This window comes from Thamnophis elegans, chromosome 15 (assembly GCF_009769535.1).
Source record: "Thamnophis elegans isolate rThaEle1 chromosome 15, rThaEle1.pri, whole genome shotgun sequence".
In the NCBI taxonomy this organism is placed as follows: domain Eukaryota; kingdom Metazoa; phylum Chordata; class Lepidosauria; order Squamata; family Colubridae; genus Thamnophis; species Thamnophis elegans.
Window position 1 is genome coordinate 30428218 of NC_045555.1, and position 17386 is coordinate 30445603.

Here is a 17386-nt window from a genome sequence, read left to right on the forward strand (position 1 = left end):
TCCTCCCTGATTTTAAAAACTGGGTGTGCATTCCTCCTGGCTGGATCCGTCTCCCAGGCCAGGAGCAGAAGCTGTCTGCCCTCCACCTGGGTTATCTGGAGAAGCAGGAGGGGCCAGCCACCTTGCCTTACGCCTCCTGCACTGTGTCTGCTTCACCTGCCCCTTTTCCAGATGACCCAGGCAGCTACATTCGGAGTATAAGACACATCCAGATTTTCACTGTTAGTAGTTCAGATTCTTGTAGAGAACTAGCATGAAATAAACTTGTATCCATTTGAACAGTGACATTTCGGTGTGTATGTTTCTTACTATAAAGGTATTTTTCAATTTGTCAACTATTTGTTCAGTGACTTGGAAATTAACAGTGGCAGTGAAAAAAAGTGACTTATGAACTTGCACTTATGACAGATAAAGCATCTTTGCAACCACGTGATTAAAATTTGGGTGCTTGGCAATCTGCATGTATCAATAATGATGGCATCCTGGGGTCATGTGATCATCATTTACAACCTTCCCAGACAGTTGCCAATAGATAAGAAAGATAACTAGAAAGTGATCAAGCTGAGCCTGAAGGAGCGGTCAAGCATGTCATTAGTCTTAAGTCCTTTTGTGCCCATAAGAGATATAAGTCCAGCTCACCTTGAATTCCATTGACTCTTACCTACCGCCAATTTGCTTTGACTGTTAGTTGTTCAGATTCTTGTAGAGAATGTTTAGCATGCAACAAACTTGCATTCATTTGAACCATTTTGACTCCTGATTTCCTGCACTTCATGTTAACTCTGTGTTTCCCAATAACATCACCACTCAATGTGATTCATGACGAATCCTAATTTAAAATAAAAATGCACAGGAATTAAGGCAAGAAATATGCTGAACCTTAAAAGCAAAGTCATAAAAATTCCTGATCTTTCACACATGCCTGGAAGGTGGCAGGAAGCTGTTGCGTATGTGTTGCAGACAATTTATTTATTAGCTTCCCACAGCTGAGTGTGCCACAGGGAGATAAGCTAGCAGAAATTTTGCAAGATAATCCATTCAATTTGGCTATCATTTTAGTTCGTTACTAGACAACCGGTGACCTCTTCGGTCATCTTTTCAGAGATGTTTCCTTATCGGATTCTTCAAGGCTTTCAACATTGACAGAACTTGCAATATGCTGCCTTCTCTCAAAAACCTGGACTACATCAGAGAAATTTCTTCCTCAAAAAGGCCCAGGTTGAACTGTCAAACATCACAGCACAAAACATTTTAGGACATTTTGTACATTATGCCGTAAATGATGATAATGTTTGTCATGAAATATTGGGTAACGTTTGCCAAATTTCAATTCCATATGGATTTTTGGCCCATTTGAAGTCCCTGGGTTCAAAATATTTTGCCCAATGGTATAATGTTTCAGCCACTTAAAGGTTCCAGGAATCAGAGTTTTAGTAAGTATAAACTGTATTTTTCGGAGTATAAGACGCATCAAGGTTTTTTTTTCTTTAAACCCCAAACTTTATTTTATTTTATTTTTTTATATAGAAAGTTTTTATTTTCCATTTTCATAGCATATAATCACATGTATGCTATTACATAGTCAATATCATGTTGTATTATTAAGTAATTACATCAATTCATCTTACCATCAATTACGAAAGAAAAAAAAAGAAAAACCCAGTTATTGGCTCTTCTGCTCTCCATACACCATATTTATACCTTATCCGACACTTTCGTCCCCCTCTCTCCTCCCCCTTTCTACATCCTGTCTTCCCTCCATCATTTTCTACTCTACTTCCCCTTCCTTTCTCCTTCTCCTCTTTCCCCTTACCACTCTTCCTTATACACCTCATCTTCCCCCTTCCCCCTTTCTCCTATCCCTCTCTTCCTATCTTTCTTCTCTCCCCTGCTTCCCACTCTTCCTCTAATTCACTTGGTGTATTTCAGCTTCTGAGCAAACTCCCTTTTGTGTTGATGGTATTTATAATTCCATTTCAATATACATAAAAAAGAAAAAATAGCAGTATACATGTACAATCATAGTACCTTTAAATAAACTCCATAGCATATACTCACATGTATACTATTACATAGTCATGTTGTATTATTAAGTACTTATATCAATTCATCTTACCATCAACTACCAAAGAGAAAAAAGAAAAACCCAGTTATTGACTTTTCTGCTCTCCATACACCATATTTATACCAGCTTCTGAGCAAACTCCCTTTTGTGTTGATGGTATTTATAATTCCATTTCAATATACATAAAAAAGAAAAAATAGCAGTATACATGTACAATCATCCAACACCCCTCCTCCAACTTAGTAAGCTCCACTCCCTCCCACCCTCCCCCAACCCCCCTAACCTTCCCCCCCCTAACTTCCCAGAACCAATACAAGGTATAAAGCTTTAACAAAAACAGTTTAAAATATACTTAAAGAGAAAGTAGAGAGTTAATAACATCTTTGAATTGAGCTTAGCTCCTCCTTGCTATGCTAACTATAAACAATTTGTATCATTTCTGATCTTAATCATAAGCTATCTGAAATTTCCTAGACCCATATTTATTTTGAATATAGTCAATCCATTTTTCCCAGTCTTGTTTATATCTCTCGTTTGAATTATCCTTGAGATATGCAAATATTTTAGCCATCTCTGCTAAGTTTGTGATTTTCAATGTCCATTCTTGGAAAGTAGACAAATCTTCCTTCTTCCAGTATTGCGCCACCAACAATCTAGCTGCAGTTATCAAATGCAAAGTCAAGTTAATCTCTACTGCTGTACAGTCAGTAATTATACATAGCAAAAAATAGGTGGGGGGTAAACTTTATCCTTTTTTTTTTTAGAACATTTTACATAATCCATCATATTTTTGTCCGGAATACCTTAACCTTTTTATAAGTCTACCATGTTATTTAATTTATATAGATTTTTTTCCCAACCCACAGTAAGGCATTCCTTAGAATATGACTTTTAAAATTCTTATCCACCTTTTTATTATATAGCAAATAAGCAACCATATACCAAATCATACCCTTCAATATTGAGTATTCTATCCTCTGTTAAATTGATCCAATCGCTTAACATTCCATATTAGAGACTTAGTTACCATCATTAGCCCCCTGAAACTTTTTAAGAGCCATCTGAACATCTTGGAATTTAACCTTTGGCCTAGCTCCTCCCACTGCTTCTGATGTAACACCTGTATGCTCATGAACGGTGGCTTGTGTACGTTGCTTTCTTAATTCCTGTTCCATTCGTCTAGTAGCCACGTGGTCTTGTCTTTGTTCTTTAGCTTCTTGTACCTCTGAGAGAACAAATTGATCCCCCCTTGTTAATATTTGAGTGGTTTGCTTTCCATCATATCCTTCTTGTTCTCTTTGTCTAGATCTAGAGGAAGGGGGTTGTCCACCCTTCAGTTTGTTGGTGTAAAAATCTTGTGCCTTCCCTACTGTATTGAGGCGATGTCTTTTTCCAAGGTAGCTAAATGCGATGCCGGCTGGTGCGTCCCATCGAAGCTGTATCTGGCGATTTTTAAGCTCTTCAACTAAAAAGGCATAGTCTTTCCTAGATCTCAGCATTTTAGGTAGTATCTCCTTCAAGACAGTCACTTCCTGACCCCGGATTTGAAGCTTATTTTTGTAGGATTCCTGCAATATCGTGTTTCTCACATCTCTAGTGGCCAAGTAGACCACTATATCTCTTGGTAATTGTTTTTGTTTTGCTAGCCCGGAATTAACACGGTAAACCTTTTCGATTTGCCAATCAAGATTCCTTCCTGACCTTCCCGCCATCAGGTCGAAGGCTTCAGAGAGAGTCTGTTTCAGGTTCTCTTGTGTATTTTCAGGGAGGCCCCTTATCCTTAAAGCAAATTCCATTTGCCTATACTGTAGCATTATGATTTCATTTTCTGCATCGCTGACCTTTTGTTGGACTGCCTCCATCTTCATTACCAAGTTCGTATTAGAGTCACTAAGATCTTCTAACTTTTCTTCAAGTCCAAATGCACAACCAGCTAGCGAATTCAGAGCCATCAGAAAGTCCCCGCTAATCATTTGGTTACATGCCCTAAGTTCTTCAGACATCTGTTTGTTAGAAGCAGCTATCTCTTCCTTAAGTTTTGCTTCCATCGTAACAACATGATTTTTTAACGCATCGATTAATTCCTTCTGCAGAATTTCCCTTGTCAGGGGGTCCCCTGCAGAAGTAGAAGGGAGTAATGATTGTAATTTAGCAGAAGGCGCTGGTGAATTTCCGGCACTTTTCGATGCGGGGGGAGGAGGGGGAGAAATTTTTGTTTAGAAGCCATCTCAAGTTTAATCTTCTTTAGTCAGTTAAAAAATCCAAGCAGTCCAATTATGCAGTAATTGCTATTTGGTTTGATAATAAATCACTTCTTGGTAATACATCACTTTTAGACTTCGCAAAAATTCTGTCCGAGTCACGCCTCTCCTACACAGCTCAGCACCATTTTTCATAGAACTTTCAACAAGTAATTAGCAGAAGGAATTCTTTGCAGATGGAGCTAAGGATTTATACATACAATTAGATGTTCACCAATATTGGTTCAGCTCGGCTCGAAGACCACAGTAAATCATTTGTGCTGAGGATGAGCGAAAACCTTAGTTCTGCAACAAAAGGCAGAATGAATCCCAGCTCAGAGCTGCCATGCTGCAGCCGGTGCCCTCCCCCTTCCTCCCACCATTTAGGCTGAAAGGGCTAGTTGGAGAGCTTCCGATGCATAGCTTCTCACCTCTCTCTTCTAAGCCCGAAGAGAGGGTAAATAAACTGCTAAACAGCTTGATAGATTGCTGTTTAGACAGTTTAACGACGCCAAGATTCCAGAGCTGTTAAAAATAACAACACCCTGTCAGGCTCTGCCCACCGGAAGTTGCATCAAGGTTTTGAAGAGGCAATTTAAAAAAAAAGTTTTTGCACTCTGCAGACTTCAAAAAATGGCCCATTTTTTTAAAAAAGGACAAGAATAGCCTTTAGGAGGCTTGTAAAGTGCTCCTGGGGGGGGAAAATCAGCAACAACCGGCCCACTTTTTGTCAAAAAAAGGGCATGCGTGGCCTTTAGGAGGCTTATAGAGTGATCCTGGGGGCTGGGGAGGCAAAATTGGGCAAAAAACCCGGCCCATTTTTCACTCATTTCTGCCCTCCCCAGTCTCCAGGAGCACTCTGCAAGGCTCTTAAAGGATATGTACGGCCATTTTGATGAAGGGAGTGGGGCTTTGGTAGGTAAAAAATCCTGTATTTAGTGTATAAGACGCACCCAGATTTTCAGCCTCTGTTTTGAGGGGAAAAAGTGCATCTTATACTCTGAAAAATATGGTAGATATTTTTGGAGAAAAGGTGTTGGCATGTTATCCTTTCCATCTGAAATTTGGCATGAGAAATAAGGCAGATGTGATTGCAAGTAGGGGAAATGCTAACAGCTGAAGTTTTGATAAAATTGCACATAATTTTAATTATCAGAAACATTTGCAAAAAGCATTGATCTCGGTCTTCAGTTTCCTTGCATTCTGGAGGGAGAAACACAGTTTGTTTACCCGGATTTGTTACCTTAGGATAGATAACAGCAGAAATATTTTAATCCATACTTCTATTAACCAAAGTCATTTCTTTATTCTGAAAGATTTATTCTTAATTTTTTTTGTTTCATTAGGGTAAGGGAGTGATCATGTTACATGATATTGGGTTTTGCGCAATAAATTTTCATTATAGTAGTGAATAATTACATGAAAAAAACAAGAGCTTAACAGCTTTTGATGTTCTAGTCATGTTTATTTCTAGGTTTTTGTTTCACCGCTTCAGCTTTTCTTTCTTTTTTCTTTCTGATGCCTTTAATCAATGTTCCCAAAAGGAGAATATAGGCTCCCTCCTCCTCCCCAAAAAGTAGAACAAGTGCAAAGAGATCTCTTGGACACCATTCAAATTTCATATATAAATGTGACCCCTTGGAAATTTGCTTTAGAATGCAGTGCTCTGAAGATTTTTGGGGGGCATATTCTCCTAATTTGAACTTTTTGGATAGCTACATGAAACTCTGTTTATGACCCTGGATTCCCTTAATCTGGAGTAGAGTCAAGGCAACTGGATGTATCTGAGCATTTACTGGCTGGCTGCCCTTACTGACACCTACCTGGATTTCACAGCAGCGCCTAGGAGGGAAATATCTGCTGCTACCTAAGATTAAACTCTCAACCTTTCAAGTGGGAGGTGAGCGTCTTCACCACTAGGCCACCACACTGCCTTATTTGGATAGCTACGTTAGCTAAATCCAGTAACTTCTCTCTTGCTTAACCAGCAATTCTCTCTTTCTGGTTCTACACAGTTGCTGCCCTCTAAAAGATGCACTACTACCGGTATCCTTCTGCTGAAATCAGCTGTTGGTATAAATATCTCCTCTTCAGCTACAACATCATCTTCTGGGTAAGTCCCAAGTCTCTCTGTGTGTCTGTTTGTCTGTGTGTGAGTTTGACCTTGGCCACTGAGAAAGTAAAGACTCACCCAAATTCAGCCTGCCTCCTTATGATTTCATTAAGGTGCTGATTTCATTTTCTCAGCCATGGTTGACCTTTCTTGTGAGATCATCCACAGGAAGTTCTGAACTGAAGAAGTTTATTGGATGAGAAGCAAAATGTTTTCAAGGAAAAAAAACCTTCTAGCTGGTGTCTTATCCAAGTATGAAGCATCTCTGACTCTCATTTACTTTTGGAACCAGAAAAGGTCAACCATCTGAAGCCCCTATTCAGATGCTTCACCATTACAATGTATGATTTCCAGTATATTTTGGCCCTGCATATTTTTTTTAATATATAGCTTGTTCCTAGTAAATAAATAAGCGAATAGGATCTTGTGCTCAGTTTTTATAGTATAGACTTTGAATCTTATTGTGGCATGTTAAACATTAACAACTTTTTAAAGTTGAACTTGATTCCAAGTGATTCATACATTTGTTATTTTTTATTAAAAAAATCCCAGTCTTTCTTACAACTCTGGTATTTCCATGTACTAAGCAGAGCTGGCTCCGCTTAGCTTTTTTGAAATCATCTGAGGTTGGTCAACTGTGTTACTATGTTTCCATGATACATATCTGAACTTGCAAGAACATTGTTCTGAAATCATATTATTATTGCTGTCATTATTCTGCAAACACGGAAAAAGATGCACTCAGCCAAGAAATAACTCGTGCCACAGTCCTAGCTAGCAGTCTTCTTCATGAATATAAATGCTTTACAGATTGCATTGAATTTTCCTTCTTTTTTAAAGTGGTTGCAGAAATATCATCTTTGGTGACAGCTCTCTTGGGTCCATCAAAATAATTTCCTAAGGTGCAGTTAAGAAGATAGTAGTGTTTTGGAGATGTTAGCCGTAGATTCTAATTAATAATATTTTGTTAAATGTAATTAATGGCAAAGATGGCCGCAATTGTGAAAAGGCTTGCCATTCTACATTAGACTACAACGTAGAATAACTTTATCGTCATTTTGATTCAGAGTATTAGCCAGAATATAGAAATACGACTGTTAATGGAGAGATCTTTTTCTTATGTAATAGACCTATGCAGTTAAAGGTCAATACCCCTAGGAAAGTACCTAGGTAGTTCCTTGACTTATAACCATTTGTTTAGTGACTGTTTGAAGATACAATGGAACTAAAAAAGTGACTTTTGATCGTTTTCACATCTATGACCATTGCAAGATCCCCATGGTCACGTGCTTAAAATTTGGCAACTGGCATGTACTTTGACAGTTGCATTGTCTCTATGTGATCACCCTTCATAACCCTTTGTAGCCAACTTCCAACAAGCAGAATTGATGCAGAAAGCAAGGTTGGCTTAACAGCCACCCAATTTCACTTAATGACAGCTGCAAAAAGGTCATAAAATAGGGCAAAACTCACTGAACAATTGCCTTGCTTAACAATGGAAATTTTTGGCTCCTGATTGTGGTCGTAAGTTGGGGGCTCCCTGCAATGGGAATGGTTTGTTTAAAAGATGGGCAACCTTGTGAGACAAGATGCCTTTTTGTTTCTGTTGGCCTCCTGCATCTGTAAATTTGAATTTCAGGGGCAGCATTATTGAAAATCAGCAGCCAAAGGTTCTCGTTTTGAGACAGGAAATTCACAAATGCTAGCCGGTGCCCTAAAATAGATTTAAAAGCAGTTTAGAAAGCTCATACTTCCATTGTAAACAGGGAGGAAGGAGATGACCGGAAACTATGTGTGGCATAGCTTTCTATATGGCATTCCCTCCAGACGGTCAGCGCTTCGGAAGAATTTTACTGATATAATCCAGATCTGATATTCCTGGGAGCAAAATTAGGCAATCCTGGAGCTCATACATCAAAAGGAGATCTCTTATGACAGTCTCAGTGTTAGTTTTATGGCATGTTTTCTTGGCTAACCTTGGCCAACCTTAGCTTTTTTAGGATAGCACAACAGCTGCCGAGGACAAAGAGAAGCATGCACTTTCCAAGGAAAGATAAAGCTCTTTAGAAGAGTTGCGGACAGGTGTTAAATTTGAGCGTGTCTTGAAGGCATTTTTGGGAATCACCACTGAAGTGTTGTGCATACTGTAAGCACCCTGTGGCCATTAAATCATGTTTCTACATCAGGGTTATGAGTTCTGCCAGCTTCTTTCCTGACTTTCACTAAGGAAATGACAATTATTAAGAGAATCTCTGCTGATTTGTTTTGTTGACTGACAGAGTCCTCATGAAGCTGGAGTCCAGTAGATCAGGAGCCTCCAATACTTGGTGAAGGACAGTTTGCTGAAAACAGTGCCTTTATTAGTTTTGAATTATTTTCCTTAAGGACAGAGGCTGCAGGTTTCCAGCTGGGAGAAAATATTGGATTGATTGATTGAATTGTTCAATTGCCATCAAGTCAGTGTCAACTCTTAGAAATCACATAGGTAGATCTCCAAGATGATCTGCCCCTTCAGATCTTCCCGAAGTGTATTCATCACCACGGCAATTGTACAGATTAAACTGTATCCTTCTGCAAATTAAAGAACAAAGAACAATACCATAACTAAGACTTTGAACTGTCTAATTTTTTACCCTCTGAAATAAGGTTCCCCCTGAGATCTGTGTAGCTCCCACCTTGATAGTTCATCATGTCAAGCACAGGAAATCAGGAGTCCACGGTGCAGTTCAAATGAATATATAGGTTTGTTGGTTTCAGAAATCCATCACAGCAGTGGTGTCCAAAATGTCTGTCTGCCTTACGCAGAGTTTATTTGGCTTTAAACAGTTTTAACAAGCAAAGCAAAAGCAGGGGTAGCAACAGCATCTTATTGGTACATTCTCTCTTATTTCCCTTGTCAATCTTGCAGACCCTCCCAGCCAAGGTAGAAGCTACACATAACTCCCTGGTACTCTAATAAACAGTTGAGGTAATCAGTCACTGAGCTCATGGCCGTCTAATGCGCATGTCTGTACGTAACCTTTCCTCTCTTCCCACATCTGCTTCTGCTAATTAGGTGAGTTCATAGGTATTTTCAAGGTAGCCAGCTACTGAGATCATGGCATTTTACTGCACATGTCTTTACATAATGTTTCCTCTATTCCTACATCGGTTTATTGATAACTTAAACTCTGTACAAGAATCATAATTGCTAATGCTCAAAGCAAATAGGTGGTAGACAAGAGTCAATGGAATTCAAGGTGGGCTGGACTATAATCTCTTCTGTGCATGAAGAGATTCAAGACTGATGATGCATTTGACCCCTCCATCCCTCGGGCTCAGCCTAGTCATCTCCTACACATGATCTTCTTTCTTACTTTTACTTTCTCAGCATTGGAGGCTTTTCCAAAGAGCTAAAATCCTCACCTAATGTATCCAAAATATATTTTAAAACCGCACCTCTAAAGGAATTCCACTCTACTGTTTAGAAAAATAGTATATATTCAATGCACCAATCAAAGGATGGATCTTGTTCCCTTGGTACTTTACAAGGCTTGATTAACACCTAAGCAGAAAGGACAAGTTGCGGCCATTGGATTTGTTTCCCTTCATCCACCTATTTGAGCAATTCCAGCTTTTTTCCACTTTTATGAGCATGCAGATCTACAGTTACTTCCTGTCTCCCAAGTGCAGCAGTCTGGCCTTTTTGAATAGCTACTTGATTTCCGTAGAGAGAGTTCAAAGGGTTATGGCATTGTTCTTTTTTTTCTTTGATTTTCAGAAGGATACAGTTTAATCTTTGTCTCTGCAATAAGTGATACTTTAGATCAGGTTTCAGACTGAACTGAAGTCTCTTCTATGTGTGTCATGAATAGCATTGAGGACACCAGAATGGGACAACTTGCCATGGTCAACCCACCATGGGACAAGTCACCATGGCCAACTCATGATGGGTCAACTCGCCATGGGATAATTTAACAATTCAATTATTTAAAATAAATAAAATAATTTAATTTTTATCATTCACATTTCATTCTGTCCCTTCTTTTGCATCCTTTCTTTAATGATTCCATTCCACTATTTCTTTGATAATTAGTGTAGCTCTTGTTCCGCAACAAGTTGTTTGCTATAGCAAGTTGTCTCACACAGTGAGTTGGCCATGGCAAGTTGACCATGGTGAGTTGGCTGTGGCACTTTGACTGCAGCAAATTGTCATAGACTCCTGAAACACAGCTTCTGAAGGAAAGCTGCACAAGTCATAGTTGTGTGTGAAGAATAAGCTGTTAAAAGCAAAGCTTTTGTTCGGGTGCTCCTCTGGTGATCATACAGATGGATCTTCTCCAGGATAATCTGTTCTGGACCTGGTCCTTCAAGTCTTCCAAAGATGTGCCTATCAACTTCTGTAATGGCGTCCATCAATCTTGTTGCTGGTCATCATTTTCTCTTACTTTCCATCTCTCCTAGATTGACTTCTCAAGAAAGTTAGATGTTCGCATAATATGTCCAAAGATTATATTTGGAGCTCAGCCTTTGGTGTACAGGAAATCCCTCCCCCATTGTTCTAAGAATCCTGCATGTATGCGTTTATGAATCCACAAGTCAAATTCAACTCAAAGGATCTTCATTGTGTTAGGTGTTTGGACAAGAATTAGAATTAAGACTATGGCTGAAGAGCCGAGGTGGCGCAGTGGTTAGGGTGCAGTACTGCAGCCACTTCAGCTGACTGCTAGTTCTGCAGTTTGTTGGTTCAAATCTCACCGGCTCAGGGCTGACTCAGCCTTCCATCCTTCCGAGGTGGGTAAAATGAGGACCCAGATTGTGGGGGCAATATGCCGACTCTGTAAACGGCTTAGAGAAGGCTGAAAGCCCTATGAAGCGGTATATAAGTCTAACTGCTATTAAGCAACCACATAGTTGCATTTTCTCTATGATGACCTGTTCCTAACGTGACCTTTCAGGTCTTCCAATGATGCATTCATTGCTACACTAATCAAGTCTATCCCTCTTGCTGGTGCTCATCTTCTCTTTCATGAAAAAGGAATAAAGAAAGGAGAGGTATGGAAAGAAGTACGATATTTTTCGGAGTATAAGATACACCTTTTTTCCTCAAAAAAGAGGCTGAAAATCTGGGTGCATTTTATACATCGAATACAGCATTTTTTGCCTCCCAAAGCCCCGCCCCATCATCAACGCCTTATGGAGGCTTTCAGAGAGCTCCTGAGGGCTGGGGAGGGCAGAAATGAGCAAAAAAACCAGGGCATTTTTTGCCCCTCCCACCAGCCCCCACGACCACTCTATAAGCCTCCATAAGGCTATGTATACAATTTTTTTTGACAAAAAATGGGCCTGTTTTTGCAAAAAAATGGCCTTTTTTTGCTTGTTTTTGCCCCCCCTGGGAGCACTCTGCAAGCTCCCCCCACAACCTATTCATGCCTTTTTTGAGGGGGGAAATGGGCCCATTTTCATGAAAAACGGGCCGTTTTCATGAGGTTTGCAGAGTGCAAAAACCTTTTTTTTCCTTTTGGAAAGCTCTTTAACTGATTGATGAGAATTACATTGATCAAGTGCTGTGCCAGCAGAAACACCTACCCATCTACTGTATTTCTCTCTCTCTCTATTTCTCTCTCTCTATCCCTCTACCTACCTACCTACCTACCTACCTACCTACCTACCTACCTACCTACACACAAACACACACACACACATACACACACTCTACCTACCTACTGTATTTCTCTCTCTCTCTCCCCTTTATCAACCTACCTAACTACTCTCTCTCTCCCTACCTATCTACTAAATTTCTCTCTCTCTCTATTTCTCTCTATCCCTCTACCTACCTACCTACTTACCTATACTCTCTCTCCCTACCTGCCTACTGTATTTCTCTCTCTCTTCTATCCCTTTACCTACCTACCTACCTACCTACCTACCCTCTCTCTCTCCCTACCTATCTACTGTATTTCTCTCTCTATTTCTCTCTCTCTCTATCCCTTTAGCTACCTATCTACCTAACTACTCTCTCTTTCTCCCTACCTATCTACTGTATTTCTCTCTCTCTCCCTCTCTCCCTTTATTTACCTATCTACCTAACTACTCCCTCTCTCTCCCTACCTATCTACTGTATTACTCTCTCTTTCTCTCTCTATATATATTCTTTTATCTACCTACCTACCTAACAACTCTCTCTCTCTCCCTACCTACCTACTGTATTTCTCTCTCTTTCTCTCCCTCTCTATCCTTCTACCTACCTACCTACTTTTTTTAAAATTTGCCTCTTCGAAACCTTGGACGTCTTATACTCCAAAAAATACGGTATTTGGTGAAATGGTTTCTGGGTAATGCAATGGTATCAACAAAACTGTTTGTTGACCTAGTGTTATGGGGATGATATTTCAGTGCAGCTGTGAAAATGTTTGTTGCTGTTAGGAAATCCTGGTCAGTTCCCAGTGAAAGGGATGCCACAGTAGCTGTCTAAATCATTTAAAATAATCTCTGTTTTAAGAAGTATTTTTCAAACTTGGTTTAGGTGCATCCTCTGATGTAAAAATTGGATGACCAATTATTGCAACAAATATTTGTGTTCTATCAGGGAGCAATTGTGAATGATAAAAAATGTCTATCTCATAAACCACATCAATGTAGTAAACTAACTGTTAGCCTTTTATTGGCCAAAATATCTTCCAATCAAAGACTTGGACTTAAGTTCATTGCCTGTAATTTCCATACATGGAACTTAATTAATGTTATCCAGAGGAATGGACTGACTCTGCATATATCACTAGAGTTTCAAGATTTAATGCTGGTTTGGGTCCTTATCTTCCAGCCTTCTGTAATCTGAAAAGAGAAATTTATGTGCATAACCTTGGATCTTCTGCGTACATTGCAGTCATCTTCAAATTGCTTGATAACTCTTTTTTGAAGGGTTTGCTGTTGCATTCTGTTGAACCTGCTCAAGCTTCTTGAGGGGTCTTCAAGGGAATCCCAGTGTAGAGTGCATTGCAGTAGGTGAAGGGGATCAGGGCATAGGTGATTGAATTATGGGGTCCTAATCCAGGAAATTGTACTGCTGGTGCACCAAATAAAGTTATGCAAAGGTTGCTTCTTGTCCTGCCCTCTGGGTGTTTTGGAGAACAAGTTGACCCCCTCTTCTTTGTGGCAGCCCTTCAAATATCGCAACACTGCTATCATGTCACCTCTCATTCTTCTTTTCTTTAGACTAGCCATAGTTCCTGCAACCGTTCTTCATATGTTTTTGTCTTCAGGCCTTTAGTCATCTTAGTTGCCCTTCTCTGCATTTTTTCCAAAGTCTCAACATCTTTTTTATAATGTGACCAAACCTGGATGCAGTATTCCAGGTGTGGTTTACTAAGGCTTTACAAAGTGGTACTTGCACTTCATGTGACTTTTTCATTAGACTAGACTAGTGATGGCTAACCGTTTTGTCACTGCATGCTGAAAGTGTGTCCCTCCGTGTCCCGTTTTAAGTCTGGAAGGCTCTTGAACCAACCTGAAAGCCAAAATGGGGCATGGGGGCACTGCACGAGGCCCCAAAATGCAATGTGAGTGCCCCCTGTGCATGTGCCCTCCCCCCCTGTCCATGTACGGCAGAAACCCTAAGACCAGCTGGCTTCCAGTTTCCAAAGGCAACTTCTGTTCCATGCATTTATTGTTCTCACTATCAAAAAATTTCTCCTTATTTCCAGGTTGAATCTCTCCTTGACCAGTTTCCATCCATTGTTCCTTGTCTGGCCTTCAGGTGCTTTCAAAAATATGTTGATCCCTTCTTCTCTGTGGCAGCCCCTCAAATATTGGAACACTGCTTTCATGTCTCCCCTGGTCCTTCACTTCACTAGACATGCCCAGTTCCTGCAACCAATCTTCATATGTTTTAGCCTTCAGCCCCCTAATCATCTTTGTGGCTCTTCTCTGCACTCTTTCTAGAGCCTCAACATCTTTTTTATAGTGTGCTGACCAAAACTGGATGCAGTACTCTAGGTGCATCTAGACAGAATAGAAATAATGTTGTATCTTCCCAGGCAAAGCAAAACCAAATGATTATACATGTACTCTCAAGAAACATCTGTTAGCAGGAAAACAGCAGCCATGTCCATTTGCTGAAGCAGAAACCTTGAATGCATTCTGGTCCTTAGCCAGCTGGATCTTGAGAAGGGATCCTTTCAGCTAATGAGAGACTATAATTAGACTAAAAAAAGAAGCCAGAACTTATTGTATCCTTTCACTTCGTATTAAATAGAAGAGGAACGCAGTGGCTCAATAGCTAAGATGCTGAGCTTGTCGATCAGAAAGGTCGGCAGTTCGGCGGTTTGAATCCCCAGCGCTACATAACAGAGTGAGCTGCTATTACTTGTCCCAGCTTCTGCCAACCTAGCAGTTTGAAAACATGCAAAAATGCAAGTAGAAAAATAGGGACCACCTTTGGTGGGAAGGGAACAGCGTTCCATGCACCTTCAGCATTTAGTCATGCTGGCCACATGACCACAGAGACATCTTCGGACAGCGCTGGTTCTTCGGCTTTGAAACAGAGATGAACACCGCCCCCTAGAGTCAGGAACGACTAGCACGTATATGCGAGGGGAACCTTTACCTTAGTAAATAGAAATTTTGATTTCCTTGTTTGGAAACTGCACCTAATTAGAACTCCATTTTTTCCTCTCTCTTCCACACGTTCATGATGTCCTGACTAATCTGCATGTCAGGAGAAAAGTGGAAAATAAAGGGTCTGAAGGAAGAAAGGAAGGAACATCCACAACTTCTGAAGGCAAGCTATTCCATTGGTTGATTGCTCTCACCATTACGACATTTCTTCTTAGTTCTAGGTTGCTTCTCTCCTTGGTTAGTTTCTACCCATTGCTATCTTATATAGAAGCACAATAGGAACATTAAAAAGAAACCCTGACATTTAATTTATGAAGGTCTTCCTCTGGAGCATTTTTGATTCCAAAATTTTCACATGTAAATTCTGTTTTCTTCTCTGACTTTATGCAACAGTGAATTAGCAGAAATGGTGCCCAGCTGTGCTGATTGTTTTGAGCTCAAAATAAACTTCCTTTGAACAGACTGGGTGGAGCATCTACCAGTGTGATGGAAAAATAAAACATGTATCGCATCTCAGTGTCTACTCTGGCTAGCAGAGGAAATTGGTTCTAATGCAATAGTCCTATCTGAAAGTATGTCTCTCTGTCTCTGTGTACAGCTGTCTGTCTACCTACCTATTCACCTACCTATCTATTTACCTATTATCTGTCTGTATTCCTCCTCCTCTCCCCCCCCCCTTTGCTCTTTTGCTACATTGCTTTCTCTTCCGTAGACTCGTATTTATTCCTCTTATATGGGGAATAGATAAGAAAATTCTCTTCTACAGAAAACAAGTACGTGAGATAGAATGGTTCAATTTAACACACTACTCAACAAATAGATTTTGGAATCAAAGGATGTATTATTACTATTTTTTGGTAAAAGTATAAATTAGTTCTTTGACTGGTCCACAAAATTTTGCCACCAGTTACTCAAAGTTCTCTCTTCACATTGTGGATTAATATGTCCCCCCTTCTGTCACCCTTCAGAAAAGTGATTACTGGAGAAAGGACAAAAGAATTCATCCGTTGGGATTGCTATGACCTGTTGACCTTGCAATATTCAAGCTTGAATCAGTTGCTTCTCATGCATAAAGTGTTCTGACCCTTCCAGAAATGTTCTTAGGTTGGAAGAGTCCTTTTTTTTTTTTTTGCTCAAGGAATATTCTTGTCTGAAGTTAAAAGAGTTGAAAGCATGTGGACAACTTACTTGCAGAATTTCTCTTTCCCCAATAGTTTTGTGGAGTCAGCAAATAAGAGGGCTCAGGAAGGCCATGCTGACTTGCTAGCTCAGCTGTCTCCCTGGCCTTTGGAAAGTGAGAATGGCCTTTGTTAAAAAAAGATAGCAGAAGAATTGACTTGGTATGATCTGTTATCTCATCCCAGAGACTTCCCTCTCTTCCTGTGCTTCCAACTACCAGATGGAGTCCTTGTTCTCCTTCGTTTTTTTTAGCTAATCCGATGTTTCTTTTTTTAATGTCACCATTTCCTTTCATAACTCCCACTTGATGCAGGAAACCTGGCCTATCTTCCTTCCTTCCCACATATTTCCAATTAGCAAGCTTCACTCTTCTTTGGATAGAATTAGAATAATTTTCATTGGTCAAGTGTGATTGGGCACACAAGGAATTTGTTTCCAGTGCAAAAACTCCCGGGTGTACATACAAGCAACAAAATAATAAACTGTAAGATACTAATAGGAGAAGGTAATAGGGAAGATGAGAAGGATAATAGTAATACAGCCATACTACTTGCTTCTCTTCTCTGGCTTCACTTCTCTTGCTTGTTTCCGTACAGTTGAGTAGTCTTTCTGAGATTGGTTGCCCAGAATATTCCACACCCTAGCTTTGTACAATCTTTATAAAATCGTGAGTTTTATTTCTGTTCTGACCTAGGCTTGCCAAAAGCACGAAGCCGACTTCTCGTTCTGATAAAACCCCTTTTATTTAGTTTAAAGTGAATTCCTCTCCAGCAAAGTCCTGGCCAACAGTCTTTCAAGAGATTTCACAGCTACAGGCTTTTATCAGGCTTGGAGAGCTGCCAGGCCGATATCTTCCAAACGCCACGCTGTAGCAGACAATACTTGGCAAGAAGTCAGGAACAGATCTTCACCCTAATGAATTGAACTAATTGTCTCCTGCAAACTCCACTCCCCTTTCGCTCCTTTTTATTCCCTATGGGAGGGGCCATTCACCTTACACCTGTGGCCTTATTCCCAAGTGGACCCTTGTTTCTTAGCTGATCCCTTCATCTGGCAGCTCTGTGCATGTGCACAGTGGGGACAGGCTCCAGCTGTTCTGCCCCACTGATGTCTGACTCCGAAGGTAGCAGACAACTGTCATATGGTCCTGGTCCTATCTCTGCCTCTGACTCAGAGCCCTCATCAAAGCCTTCT

General features: G+C 40.2%; 1 protein-coding gene across 2 annotated transcripts in view; it reads left to right on the forward strand.

Annotated features, from left to right (window-relative positions):
* TSPAN14 (tetraspanin 14) overlaps positions 1-17386 on the forward strand; it is a 69952-nt gene that overhangs the window by 31827 nt on the left and 20739 nt on the right. For both annotated transcript variants that reach the window (XM_032231967.1, XM_032231968.1), the window contains exon 2: positions 6321-6418. In XM_032231967.1, coding sequence (XP_032087858.1) covers positions 6338-6418 — 81 coding nt within the window. In that variant the 5' untranslated portion in view covers positions 6321-6337. The remainder of the gene's footprint in view (positions 1-6320; positions 6419-17386) is intronic.